The sequence below is a fragment of the Argopecten irradians genome, chromosome 6 (assembly GCF_041381155.1).
Source record: "Argopecten irradians isolate NY chromosome 6, Ai_NY, whole genome shotgun sequence".
In the NCBI taxonomy this organism is placed as follows: domain Eukaryota; kingdom Metazoa; phylum Mollusca; class Bivalvia; order Pectinida; family Pectinidae; genus Argopecten; species Argopecten irradians.
Window position 1 is genome coordinate 43636477 of NC_091139.1, and position 15429 is coordinate 43651905.

Below are 15429 nucleotides of genomic sequence, written 5' to 3' on the forward strand. Positions count from 1 at the left end.
AACCATCAGCGGTGGTACATAATGTGCTATAATGCTATTTAGTCCTATACTATTGAAAAATTCTTACTGAAAAGCTTAAAGTGTTATTTCCTAACAAAAACTAGCTATAAAAGCAAAAAAAAAACCTCCTCCCTATTTATTAGGACTTTACATATATAAGTTTAATAAATTGTTTGTTTCAACTGACGCAGCAGTATCACAAACTCCCCCCTTATTTATAAAAAGTTATTTATGCAAAAAAGAGCGGGATGGGGTTGGGGGATGGGCCTATAAGGTGTGCCGAGCGATACGGCACACCACTAATGCCCAACCCCCCTAGACCTAGCACAATACACATCTAGCCTATTCTAAAGAAATACGGTCTTCCCGGTGGACTTATTGTAACAATTAATATAAAAGGTGTCTTATTATAAGCCACTGGTGACTGATGCGACAGGCCCCTGTGCTGGCTTCTGTCGAATAGTCAGATTTTAAAAAGTACGTGCCAAGCACAAAGTAGTCCGTAGACTACAAGAGATATGTACATGTGAGTACACAGTATATATAATGATACCTATAGTGCTCCTGCCATTCCTGTTGTTGAGATGAATTTGGTTACAGCTGATGAGACCTGTGGGGAGTCTGAAAATAACTGAAACAATTTAATTGGTGTATTGGTGTCTTGATATACGTTTGTCTCTGGCATCTCTGGTATAAAACGTTGTCTCTGTAAATAAAATTTATCACAATATAAAAGATAGTGTTCTATGGTTTCTGGAACGTTACATGTTTCACATAATCCATCAGAATGTAAATTCATTTGGTATAGATAAAATTTGAGGCGGCATTTTTCCCAGTCGAAGGGACGGGTATATGCTCTGGTTAGCTGTAAATTTTTACAATTAATTTTGTTGGTAAATTTTTTTCAAAAATGGGCATTTGTGTTTTCATAGACCTCCCCACGTCTGGTTCATTCCATTTAGTTTGCCAGATTTTAGTTTCCTGTGCCTGCAAAAAAGACCTTACTTCGTCCTTAGATAGAGGGACTTTAACTATGACGTGCTCTAATTTAAGGGCAGCTTTGGCTTCCGTATCCGCCATGTCATTACCTAGGATGCCGACATGGCTCGGAATCCAAGCTAACTGAACAGTCCGTATTACAGACAATAGATATAAAATTTCATAAACAATTGGATTCTTAATGTTGAAAGCTGGCGTTTGTATAGCCTGCAATGAACTCAGTGAGTCTGTAAATATTACATATACATAGTTATTAGTTTCAATGGTGTTTAAAAAATTGTAGAGTGAGTAGAATAGCTGTTAGTTCAGCAGTCATAATTGAAATATGATTACTTATCTGAATTTGTTTGTGATATTCATTTCCGGAATGACAAAAGCACATCCACATAGTTGTGTGGTTGGATCTTTAGATCCATCAGTATATATGTGTACTCCTGAAAAAAGATAGGATATATTGACCTGCAGGACCTAGGGCATCTGCCGGCGACATTTACTTGTTTACGGTGTCGTGTAGTGTGGTGCTCACTTCCGGTTTGCTCAGGGTCCACAGTGGGATTGGGCTGAACTCGGAGGTGTGTGATGTGATGTTTGCTATCTGAAAAGAAGATTTGATTGTTTTTATCGAAGTGTAGTACGATTTGTATGTTATTGGCATTTAGGTTCATTATATATGAATTTGGCATCTTCTGTTAGGCTGTTTATTGTAGGGTGCGGGGTTTTAAGTCCCTCAATTTTCAGCTGATATTTACAAATTAAAAAGTTCCTGTGGAGTTGAAAGGGTGGGTCTGAGGCTTCCGCCTGCAGACTAGAAAGTGAAGTGCCTTTCATAGCATGCAAACAAGTCATTAAACATTTATATTGTAATTGATCTAGGGCGCGCTAGATGTGTATCGCCGGCTGAGTTATATACTTCAGCGCCATACTCTACTATACTTCTAATTAAGGTTTTATATAATGTAGTTAGTATATAACGATCGCAGCCCCAGTTAGTACCACTTAAATGTTTTTATTAAATTTTTAGGCGTTGTTCGCACCGCTCTATCACAGAATCTATATGTGTGCTCCAGGTTAAACCTCTGTCATAAAACATACCAAGAAATTTTGCAACATTTTTAATAGATATAAGTGTTTCCCCCATTTTAATTTTCACCTCCGATGTTCTTGACTTAAACTCAGCAGAACCCCTTCTGCGAAATAGCACTGCAATAGTTTTGGTTTCAGATATTTTGAATCCCCATGTATTACACCAATTTAGAATGTTAGTAATGTCTTTGGATAGAGCGGTGCTCAATAGTTGTAGGTTACGATGTGCTTTCCAGATGGCACTATCATCTGCAAATTTGTGATATATTTTGTTTAATAGTAATACAGTCAGATATGTCATTTATACAGATATTAAATAATGTAGGACTGATCACTGAGCCCTGGGGGGGTACCGTTTTCAATTGGGTATACTTCTGAGTACGTCTCCCCTATACGCACTTGTATAGTTCGGCCCTGTAAAAAATCTTTAATAAAACCATACATGTTTCCATGTATACCCATATTTTTCATTTTATATAATAAACCATCTTTCCACATCATGTCGAATGCTTTTTTCAAAATCAATAAATACAGCTAATAGACTTTCTTTATTAAGGTTGGCTTTTTGAATTTCGTTAGTTAGTTTTATTAGTTGGTCGGTTGTTCCACGGTTAGATCTAAACCCGCATTGATTGATTGTAAGTAAATTGTTGCACTCAAGGTACCATTTGAGGCGATTGTTGACCATTTTCTCCATAAGTTTACAAAGGGTGGATGTAAGTGAGATGGGCCTGTAAGAAAGTGGTATATTAGGATTTTTTCCTTTCTTAAATATTGGAACAACAATGGAGTGTTTCCAGCTATTAGGGACTTTTTGGCTTATCCATACCAGGTTGATATAATCTAATAAGACTTTCTGTGCTGGAACACTTAATTTTTTTTATACATGTTATATGTTATTTTATCTTCCCCAGGACTTGTGTCTTTAGTTTGCGCAAGCGCATCAGTGAATTCCTGAAATGTAAAAATATTGTTTATATGGTTATCACAAGGTTCTGTATTATTAATAAAATCAGACTGTTCTTGTTCAAATTGTGTTTTGTGCTGCAAAAAATCTTGATTATAATTTTCGGTACTACTTACAGAGGAAAAGGAGGCTGCAAATAAGTTTGTTTTTTCTTTATTTTCTGTAATGTGTGTATTGTTGTGTATTAGTGCAGGTATTTCTTTACATGTGTTTGTGTTTTTCATGTCCTTGACAGCTTTCCAGACCTTGGCCATGGTAGTGTCTTTATTAATGGTGTTACAGTAGTTTTGCCAATGTTCTTTTTTTGCTGTATTGATAACTGTTTTACAAGCCTCTCTTTTCTCTCTGTAGTCCTGCAAGTAAGAATAATTAAAACTTCTCCTGGCTTTGTTATAAGCCTTGCGCTTGGCACGTACTGCCCGCTCACAATCCCCATTCCACCATGGTACTGCAGAATATTTATAGTTCTTTTTCTGCTTTAAAGGAACATTAATATTAGTTATATTTATTATGGCCTGGGTGATATTTTTTAGACTTGACTCGACATTGCCGTCCAGTAATACCGGAGTTACTTCCCTTTCACTAGATGTTGTATAGCCCACCCAGTCAGCCCTGTTAAAATTCCAACCCGCTTTATTACCTGTATTATTTCTTAACGGTTTACATCTATAGTGTGTAATGATGGGGAAGTGGTCACTGTCAAAATTGTGTTCGTGAACCCTCCAGGTACACTGTCCGGCAATGTCTGGTGTAGCTAAGGTAAGGTCTAATACTGACATTTCAAAAGTTGATATATTTTACTCGGGTGCCCGAGCCATCATTTAGTAGTGTAAGGTCATTATTTTCTATATAAGTGTATAAGGCATTGCCTTTAGCACTACAGTAATTGCCTCCCCATAGGGTATGATGGCTATTAAAATCCCCACACATGATGTATGGGGTACTTATAAATTGGTTTAGATGGGTATAATCCTCGTGTTTATTGGAAGTAGCGGTGTTGTATACATTTACTATACTTATAGATTTGTCGTGTAATTTTATAACAGCACCGACCACCTCCAATACGTTACTTGTGATATCTAATTCATGAAACACGAGGTTATCCCGTATATATATTGCTACACCTCCCCCCCCCCCCCCCCGTTGATGTTCAGGGCGATCTTTTAATATTGGGGGGTAAAAAACCTGGAATAAAAAAGTTGGTGTTTTTGGTAAGCCAAGTCTCTTGTAGACAAATAATATTAATTTCAGGTCTACTTTCTATATAATTTAATAATTCAGTGCCATTTTTATTAATGCTCCGGGCATTCCATTGTAGGATGCCTATACCGATGGTGGTGTTATGGGCCATTTAAGTTGTTTCTGCAGCGGGTACTAAAGGAACATCCAGATTGATACCGAACAGTGTATCGACCTGGCCAAGTATATACACAAGAATTTCAGACCAGCTCTCGCCAGATTGAAATTTGGTAATTACGGAGACCAGTAACAACATTAGTTTTTTTATTGGAACCGTTACCTGTGGTTCCTGTGTTGGAACAACGGACGGACGGACGGATGGACGGGTTGTTTTTGGCGGCGGTATGTTAAAGTCGGCCACACCGGTATAGGGTACACGATTAACTTCTGTAGTTTCCGCTGCAGCTTGTGCGTAAGATTTTTTTACCTCGGCTATTGCCTCACGGCGAGAGCATTTCTCAGTGGTTTGAATTTTTACAATTTCAACTGCCGTTTTCCTGGCAGGACACCCACCATATGCAGCACTATGCTGTCCACCACAGTTAACACACTTTTTGGTCTCACTAGTACAGTCTTGAACTTTATGTTCTCCCCCACATTTTTGGCATCTTTGGGTGCCTCTACACTTGGCCGCTATGTGGCCATATCGATTGCATTTATAGCACCTGAGCGGTGGTGGTATATATTGTTTGACATTGTGTGAGCGGTATCCGATGGATACACGCTCGGGCAGGGTTTTACAATTAAAAGTTAGTTTCACAGTTGTACTGCCTTCAATACTCTCATACTGTCTCCCTTTCATACGGGTGACTTTAACAACCTCTGCCTCTTCGAGGCATTCTAATATATCGGCATCTGAGATGTCTGGTGACACACCGTATATGACACCTTCTACTCTGTCTGTTGAAACTGGTTCTTTTACATATATCTTGTACTCACCCAACTGTTTTTCTTTAAGTAATTTCCTTTTCTGCATATCGTCAGTACATATTATCAGCAAGTCTCCATTTCCCAGGCCCCTGATGCTTTTTACTGGGTATTCTATAACACATGTAACAAGTTTTTGTATCTTAATGGGGTTACACTTGGATAATTTCACAGTTTTACAATGTATTATGAGTGCGTCTTTACTTACGTTTTCTTGTGGGGAGTTTGTTCTCTTTCTCTTAGCATCCTTTGAGTCTTGCATCTTATCAGGGGTGTCAAAATTTAGTTTTCCTGCCGAGGTAAAAGTGTCAAAGTCCTGGGACGATGTTGTTTCGTATAGTTCTTCTACTTCCATGTTGTTGCTTCTTGGAACACCGGGAAAGACCGATAGTACGAAGAGCTAACAGATTTACAAAAGATTGACGACGGTCAGAGAGACGATTATATAGAACACGGAGCACGAAGGACAGCGGACGATTCGCAATGAACACAGACGACAAACGATAAACGAATTACAACACACGTACAAGTCCAGACGACGGACGTGGCACAAACAACTCACATTATACCAGTATTACCACAAATATATGGCGATCGCGGTGTTGTAGGAGACGACGATATCGCCTAAATGGCTAGATTCGGCGCCCTCCCAAACACCAATCGGATACAAAACTGTCGTGCTGACCACTGGTCAACAAAACAGCAGAGTATATGTGTGGAACTTGGTGGGTGGTAATGGCGGGTTGGGCGGGCCCATGTGCGCCAGTCGCTATTGTGGTAGGTGTTACGTTGTCCCACGTGATAGTATGTTTATGTCGTGGGAGGGCGACCGAAAGGGGCCAAGAAGGCTTACTGATAAATGTATATAAAAAATTTACATTTTATATGGTATATATGAAAATAATTTTTCTGTTTTATAAAAAGTGTAGTTATTGTGGTATGTTGTTGTTCATAGGGGAGTATTTTTAACAGTTGTTTTGTGCCCCGGGTCTAGTACAACCAGTTACACCCGACAGTAGAGGACTTCACCGCTTCCGTTAAGTTACGGTACTTTGTCCTTTTGCCGGGTTTGGCCGGAGGTATAGATTGTCCGGGGGTTCCTATGGTGTGTGCTGACTTTTAAATTATATTAAGTGTATGCGTTATTAAAGTAGAGGAGAAAAACAATGAGAACTTTGTTATTAATCACTTAGATATATTGATCAAAATTTGTAATATAAATCTATTTATAAAAATTAATTTAAAAATATAGTATCAAATGACTTCGCCGTCAATAAATAATTATTTGATACTTAGTAAAGTAACTTAATGTGAGGGAACCAACCAGCTTAAAATTTTTTTACGTACGGATACGTATTATTTGTATAGTTAATTAAAAGAATAAATTTAAAAGATTAAAAAAAAAATAAAATTTAAAAAATTTAATGGAGTTAGAAGCCAGATTAGCTGTATTCTTTCATATATCTATAATTATGTAGATCAACTGTTTAATCTGCCACGTTAAACGTTGACTAATAATATAAACTATACAGTTATACTATGTATATATAGTTTAAGATAAAGAGATAAAAATCGTTAGAGAAAAAATGCCAGGGCGGGCCATGCCCTTATGTATCCTGGCCGGTGTAATGTAGGGGTTGCCTCCCCTATTCCACATCTGTACAGTGGGGGGAGACCCATGTATTATTTATCAAACAGAAGGAAAACAAGTAGAGTGTGTCGGTAGCTTCTAAACCGATCAAAAATAATTTTTATAAGGTAATTATCCAGGTTACTAGAGGAAATTGGATGTTGGTATATATAAGGAATAAGTTTTTTAAGGAAAATCAAAAGGATGAGACCATGTTCATATTATTATGAATCAGTTCGTTATTATAGTTAATTTACAGAGAAGATGCCAGAAAATTGTGGTGGATTGTAGGATAAAAAACATTGATTGTTCATTTGTCAAACTGTATCTCCTGCCACGAGTACAGTTTTCGTTACAGGGGGTTTATCAAGTGTTAAAAAAAAATGAAGAATAACTTATTGAAAAATTTTGCCAGATGGGCCAAGCCCTGTCTTCTGGCCGGAGTTTGGATTACCTCCCTTTGTCCACACCTGTATCAGTGGAGGGAGGTCGATAGTATTTGGTAAAAGTACCACATACTGTTCACCGACTGGTGATTATAAAAAAAAAAAAAAAAAAAGTTACATTCTGACTCAAGGATTTGTTAATATTAGTATATTATAAAGAAAAAATAATAATCCTTGAGCGATAGTTTATCGCCATTTTTCTTATTGAAAAAAGGTGATGTACATTTGTAGTGTTAGTAACTAGCCCCGTAAGAAAAAACAAGTGTTTTAACACCATTATACCACTTCTCCAGTCACAAGTGCAAAATACATGTGTATTTAAAGTATGTAAAGTATATATATGAAAATTTTGTCACACGTGTGTAAATGTACTCACATGTATACTTAACCCTTAAATTTATGTTCAAGTTTCAGACTAAAGGTCATCCGTCTCCGAGGTCACTATAAGCTAACCAGCGGCCCGGACGTTATGAATCTTCAATGTTTCCACAATAGTGGTTGGGGACCCCCTTCCGGATCGTATCATGGAACCATGTCATCATATGATTTATGAATGTCGATAACCTAAATGCTGGACGATAATGAACATGATATTTGTTGCACTCGTGTCGGGCTGATATAAGCTAACCATCAGCGGTGGTACATGATGTGCTATAATGCTATATTAGTCCTATACTATTGAAAAATCTTACTGAAAAGCTTAAAGTGTTATTTCCTAACAAAAACTAGCTATAAAAGCAAAAAAAAAAAAAACCTCCCATTTTATTAGGACTTTACATATATAGTTTAATAAATCGTTTGTTTCAACTGACGCAGCAGTATCACAAACTCCCCCCTTATTTATAAAAAGTTATTTATGCAAAAAAGAGCGGGATGGGGTTGGGGGATGGGCCTATAAGGTGTGCCGAGCGATACGGCACACCACTAATGCCCAACCCCCCTAGACCTAGCACTACACATCTAGCCTATTCTAAAGAAATACGGTCTTCGCCGGTGGATATTGTAACAATTAATATAAAAGGTGTCTTATTATAAAGCCACTGGTGACTGATGCGACAGGCCCCTGTGCTGGCTTCTGTCGAATAGTCAGATTTTAAAAAGTACGTGCCAAGCACAAAGTAGTCCGTAGACTACAAGAGATATGTACATGTGAGTACACAGTATATATAATGATACCTATAGTGCTCCTGCCATTCCAGTTGTTGAGATGAATTTTTTTTACATCTGATGTAGACCTGTGGGGAGTCAGAAAATACTGACAACCATTTAATTTGGTGTATTGGTGTCTTGATATATGTCGGCATCTCTGTATAAAATCGTTGTCTCTGTAAATAAAATTTATCACAATATAAAAGATAGTGTTCTATGGTTTCTGGAACGTTACATGTTTCACATAATCCATCAGAATGTAAATTCATTTGGTATAGATAAAATTTGAGGCGGCATTTTCCCAGTCGAAGACGGGTATATGCTCTGGTTAGCTGTAAATTTTTACAATTAATTTTGTTGGTAAATTTTTTCAAAATGGGCATTTGTGTTTTCATAGACCTCCCCACGTCTGGTTCATTCCATTTAGTTTGCCAGATTTTAGTTTCCTGTGCCTGCAAAAAAGACCTTACTTCGTCCTTAGATAGAGGGACTTTAACTATGACGTGCTCTAATTTAAGGGCAGCTTTGGCTTCCGTATCCGCCAAGTCATTACCTAGGATGCCGACATGGCTCGGAATCCAAGCTAACTGAACAGTCCGTATTACAGACAATAGATATAAAATTTCATAAACAATTGGATTCTTAATGTTGAAAGCTGGCGTTTGTATAGCCTGCAATGAACTCAGTGAGTCTGTAAATATTACATATACATAGTTATTAGTTTCAATGGTGTTTAAAAATTGTAGAGTGAGTAGAATAGCTGTTAGTTCAGCAGTCATAATTGAAATATGATTACTTAGTCTGAATTTGTTTGTGATATTCATTTCCGGAATGACAAAAGCACATCCACATAGTTGTGTGGTTGGATCTTTAGATCCATCAGTATATATGTGTACTCCTGAAAAAGATAGGATATATTGACCTGCAGGACCTAGGGCATCTGCCGGCGACATTGACTTGTTTACGGTGTCGTGTAGTGTGGTGCTCACTTCCGGTTTGCTCAGGGTCCACAGTGGGATTGGGCTGAACTCGGAGGTGTGTGATGTGATGTTTGCTACCTGAAAAGAAGATTTGATTGTTTTTATCGAAGTGTAGTACGATTTGTATGTTATTGGCATTTTAGGTTCATTATATATGAATTTGGCATCTTCTGTTAGGCTGTTTATTGTAGGGTGCGGGGTTTTAAGTCCCTCAATTTTCAGCTGATATTTACAAATTAAAAAGTTCCTGTGGAGTTGAAAGGGTGGGTCTGAGGCTTCCGCCTGCAGACTAGAAAGTGAAGTGCCTTTCATAGCATGCAAACAAGTCATTAAACATTTATATTGTAATTGATCTAGGCGCGCTAGATGTGTATCGCCGGCTGAGTTATATACTTCAGCGCCATACTCTACTATACTTCTAATTAAGGTTTTATATAATGTAGTTAGTATATAACGATCGCAGCCCCAGTTAGTACCACTTAAATGTTTTATTAAATTTAGGCGTTGTTCGCACCGCTGTATCACAGAATCTATATGTGTGCTCCAGGTTAAACCTCTGTCATAAAACATACCAAGAAATTTTGCAACATTTTTAATAGATATAAGTGTTTCCCCCATTTTGATTTTCACCTCCGATGTTCTTGACTTAAACTCAGCAGAACCCCTTCTGCGAAATAGCACTGCAATAGTTTTGGTTTCAGATATTTTGAATCCCCATGTATTACACCAATTTAGAATGTTAGTAATGTCTTTGGATAGAGCGGTGCTCAATAGTTGTAGGTTACGATGTGCTTTCCAGATGGCACTATCATCTGCAAATTGTGATATATTTTGTTTAATAGTAATACAGTCAGATATGTCATTTATACAGATATTAAATAATGTAGGACTGATCACTGAGCCCTGGGGGGTACCGTTTTCAATTGGGTTTACATCAGAGTACGTCTCCCCTCTACGTACTTGTATAGTTCGACCCTGTAAAAAATCTTTAATAAAACCACACATGTTTCCATGTATACCCATATTTTTTTTCATTTTATATAATAAACCATCCTTCCACATCATATCGAATGCTTTTTCAAAATCAATAAATCCAGCTAATAAACTTTCTTTGTTAAGGTTGGCTTTATGAATTTCTTTCGTTAGTTAGTTTTATTAGTTGGTCGGTTGTTCCACGGTTAGATCTAAACCCGCATTGATTGATTGTAAGTAAATTGTTGCACTCAAGGTACCATTTGAGGCGATTGTTGACCATTTTCTCCATAAGTTTACAAAGGGTGGATGTAAGTGAGATGGGCCTGTAAGAAAGTGGTATATTAGGATTTTTTCCTTTCTTAAATATTGGAACAACAATGGAGTGTTTCCAGCTATTAGGGACTTTTTGGCTTATCCATACCAGGTTGATATAATCTAATAAGACTTTCTGTGCTGGAACACTTAATTTTTTATACATGTTATATGTTATTTTATCTTCCCCAGGACTTGTGTCTTTAGTTTGCGCAAGCGCATCAGTGAATTCCTGAAATGTAAAAATATTGTTTATATGGTTATCACAAGGTTCTGTATTATTAATAAAATCAGACTGTTCTTGTTCAAATTGTGTTTTGTGCTGCAAAAAATCTTGATTATAATTTTCGGTACTACTTACAGAGGAAAAGGAGGCTGCAAATAAGTTTGTTTTTTCTTTATTTTCTGTAATGTGTGTATTGTTGTGTATTAGTGCAGGTATTTCTTTACATGTGTTTGTGTTTTTCATGTCCTTGACAGCTTTCCAGACCTTGGCCATGGTAGTGTCTTTATTAATGGTGTTACAGTAGTTTTGCCAATGTTCTTTTTTTCTTTTTTTGCTGTATTGATAACTGTTTTACAAGCCTCTCTTTTCTCTCTGTAGTCCTGCAAGTAAGAATAATTAAAACTTCTCCTGGCTTTGTTATAAGCCTTGCGCTTGGCACGTACTGCCCGCTCACAATCCCCATTCCACCATGGTACTGCAGAATATTTATAGTTCTTTTTCTGCTTTAAAGGAACATTAATATTAGTTATATTTATTATGGCCTGGGTGATATTTTTTAGACTTGACTCGACATTGCCGTCCAGTAATACCGGAGTTACTTCCCTTTCACTAGATGTTGTATAGCCACACCCAGTCAGCCCTGTTAAAATTCCAACCCGCTTTATTACCTGTATTATTTCTTAACGGTTTACATCTATAGTGTGTAATGATGGGGAAGTGGTCACTGTCAAAATTGTGTTCGTGAACCCTCCAGGTACACTGTCCGGCAATGTCTGGTGTAGCTAAGGTAAGGTCTAATACTGACATTTCAAAAGTTGATATATTTACTCGGGTGCCCGAGCCATCATTTAGTAGTGTAAGGTCATTATTTTCTATATAAGTGTATAAGGCATTGCCTTTAGCACTACAGTAATTGCCTCCCCATAGGGTATGATGGCTATTAAAATCCCCACACATGATGTATGGGGTACTTATAAATTGGTTTAGATGGGTATAATCCTCGTGTTTATTGGAAGTAGCGGTGTTGTATACATTTACTATACTTATAGATTTGTCGTGTAATTTTATAACAGCACCGACCACCTCCAATACGTTACTTGTGATATCTAATTCATGAAACACGAGGTTATCCCGTATATATATTGCTACACCTCCCCCCCGTTGATGTTCAGGGCGATCTTTTAATATTGGGGGGTAAAAACCTGGAATAAAAAAGTTGGTGTTTTTGGTAAGCCAAGTCTCTTGTAGACAAATAATATTAATTTCAGGTCTACTTTCTATATAATTTAATAATTCAGTGCCATTTTTATTAATGCTCCGGGCATTCCATTGTAGGATGCCTAGGAACATCCCGATGGTGGTGTTATGGGCCATTTAAGTTGTTTCTGCAGCGGGTACTAAAGGAACATCCAGATTGATACCGAACAGTGTATCGACCTGGCCAAGTATATACACAAGAATTTCAGACCAGCTCTCGCCAGATTGAAATTTGGTAATTACGGAGACCAGTAACAACATTAGTTTTTTTATTGGAACCGTTACCTGTGGTTCCTGTGTTGGGACAACGGACGGACGGACGGATGGACGGGTTGTTTTTGGCGGCGGTATGTTAAAGTCGGCCACACCGGTATAGGGTACACGATTAACTTCTGTAGTTTCCGCTGCAGCTTGTGCGTAAGATTTTTTTACCTCGGCTATTGCCTCACGGCGAGAGCATTTCTCAGTGGTTTGAATTTTTACAATTTCAACTGCCGTTTTCCTGGCAGGACACCCACCATATGCAGCACTATGCTGTCCACCACAGTTAACACACTTTTTGGTCTCACTAGTACAGTCTTGAACTTTATGTTCTCCCCCACATTTTTGGCATCTTTGGGTGCCTCTACACTTGGCCGCTATGTGGCCAGAAACCAAAACCTGTTAAGAAACCAGCAGCTAAGAAAGTGACTAAACCGAAAGCAGCAAAACCTAAGAAACCAGCAACAAAGAAGACGACCACCTCAGCGACGGCTAAGAAACCAAAGGCAAAAACACCTAAGAAAACAGCAGCCAAGAAAACAGCAGAAAAGAAAAAGCCGGCACCCAAGAAAGCTACCAAGCCCAAGACTCCCAAGAAAAAAGCTACCGCCTCTCCTAAGAAGGCTAAGACGACCAAGCCCAAGACAGCTAAAGCAAGCAAGAAGTAGATAATGTACTATCTACAGCCAAAAACCTCAAAACAGTCCTTTTCAGGACTACCCAAATTTCACGAAAAGTATCCAGAGTACGCCTCGAAAATACGCTAACCCAACCCAACCCCAATATATACGTATAGAAAGTAATTAATAAAATTAATAAAAACAAAGATAGATAGATAGATAGATAGATAGATAGATAGATAGATAGATAGATAGATAGATAGATAGATAGATAGATAGATAGATAGATAGATAGATGAATAAATAGATAGATAGATCGATAGTTATACATTATACGTTATCATTTGTTTATGTATATTAAATTAGCATATTATTTTCTACAGAGCTATATATATATATACTGTACATGGACTAACACCGCGGCCCCGACCCCCGGTAGTTTCTTAAGAGAAGAAATACAGAGAATTAAAACTTTGAAATCTAATTGTTTGAATCCATTAAACTTCTATGAAAGGACGACGGCTAGAAATCTATTGTTTTCCCTGTTACATACAAGACATGCGTATATCTATATATACGATATTCCCGGGGCGTCGGGCCTTGTACGTTTACCTGTATTAACGTATATATAGATACCTGTATATATGCAAAATACGTATATATTTCACAAACTATATACCCGATAAAGTACATTACAAATATTCATTCAGCTACAGCCGCAGTTTAGAAATTGAATCTAAATGCGAAATACAGCATTACATAATGCGAACGAATGACTTGTACGATTTTAAAAATACAGCATAACATTAATACAGTATGTGTTTCCGTGTCTGTGAAATGCACCAGTTTTAAATCCAAAACATGCATAAGTTCCAGGTATGACTATAATAAGTGGAAACTTGTGTATCCAGACAGGCAAAATGCAAAGTTAAATAGTTAAAATCGGACAAAAATAAAGAATTATAACCAATTTATTTGAGCTAATCCTGAAATAAAACTGACAAAAACGCCGGGAAATCGCATATAACTCACATATTAATGGACGGATTTGAAATTTGAAAACACCTCCAGTTAGCTTATCTTTCTGGTAACAAAAATATATATGTTTCACAAATCGATTTCAGATACGAAATATCAAAATCGCAGTTTTCTCAAGCGAAGGAAACACACACTGGTCTGACTGCCCATAATTTGTTTATTGCAGCGAGAGGTGTCTTCGGCACTGTTTACTCTCGAAAACTTCATGAATGAAGTTTAATGAATGAGAGTAAAGCGAGCCATATCATCATCGCACTTTTTTAATTAATTTATTTATTTTTCCACTGACACATTTTACAAACATAATTTCGTGTTAGTATGATGTGCAGTCGCTTGTTCCTTCCGGAGTTACCTCCCTTCACTTACAGAGTGCGACTCATAAAGAATCCGTACAATCAGGCTAAAATAGTTGATTTTTTTTGTGTAAAAAATATGACATCTTTAAAGCTGACAATGCAAGTTAAAATATACATGTCATTTGAAATTAAAAAAAAAATAATGAAGTTTTTTTTTCAAAATTCGTTTCTGAGACAGCCCCTTGCGTTTCTAAGGACGGGCAGACGCCATTTTGTTTGAACTCTGCTTGGACACCAATCGGATCACCTCGTCATTTTCTTCGAAACTGGTCTAAGTAGTAACCATTTTGGCTACTTTCGGTAAAAAATGGCGGCGCCCATGGTAACACGCTTCAACGTAATCAGTTGGCGATAAGAGGTATTTATTCCTCGACTGCATCTATATCTACTGTACATGGGTTATAGATGATGGTTTCTTTGATTTTGTATATAAATTACAACTAGGAATTCGATTAATTGCCTCATTTTTGATAATGATTCAGTCGCTCTCTTTTGGGCGGTGTACGGTCAAAAAGCAGACCTTGGTTCAAAAGGTCCCAGTGAAAACAGTTCCGTTATGTAGAGTCATAAACAAGAGGCCCAGAAGACCTGTATCGCTCACCTGGTTTGTAATGTCTAGTTATGTTCTGAATACAGGTTCATTGTTTATTTTCTGAAGGAATTTGAATATTTACCTCTATTGGGCCTCACTCTGTCTGCTCAAGGGGGTCAGAGTTAAAAATTATATGAATTCTGTTAACCCCAAGGATGTTTCTGTGCCAAATTTGGTTAAAATCCAAGCAGAACTATATGACTAGTAGCGATTTATAGGATTTATCTCTATTTCCCCTACTGGGCCCCGCCCCTCTTGGCCCTTGGGGATCAGAGCCAAGATTTACACAAGTTCTGTTCCCCTTCCCCCAAGGATGTTTGTGGCCAAATTTGGTTACAATCCATGCAGAACTCTATGACAAGTAGCGATTTA

General features: G+C 37.5%; 1 protein-coding gene across 1 annotated transcript; it reads left to right on the forward strand.

The window, feature by feature from the left end:
• Positions 1 to 11702: 11702 nt before the first annotated feature.
• Positions 11703 to 13119, forward strand: LOC138326539 (histone H1.C6/H1.C9-like). Its single transcript, XM_069272637.1, has 2 exons — positions 11703 to 11720; positions 12763 to 13119. Exons 1-2 carry the CDS (start codon positions 11703 to 11705, stop codon positions 13117 to 13119), a joined length of 375 nt encoding a protein of 124 aa, XP_069128738.1.
• The last annotated feature ends 2310 nt before the right edge of the window (positions 13120 to 15429 follow it).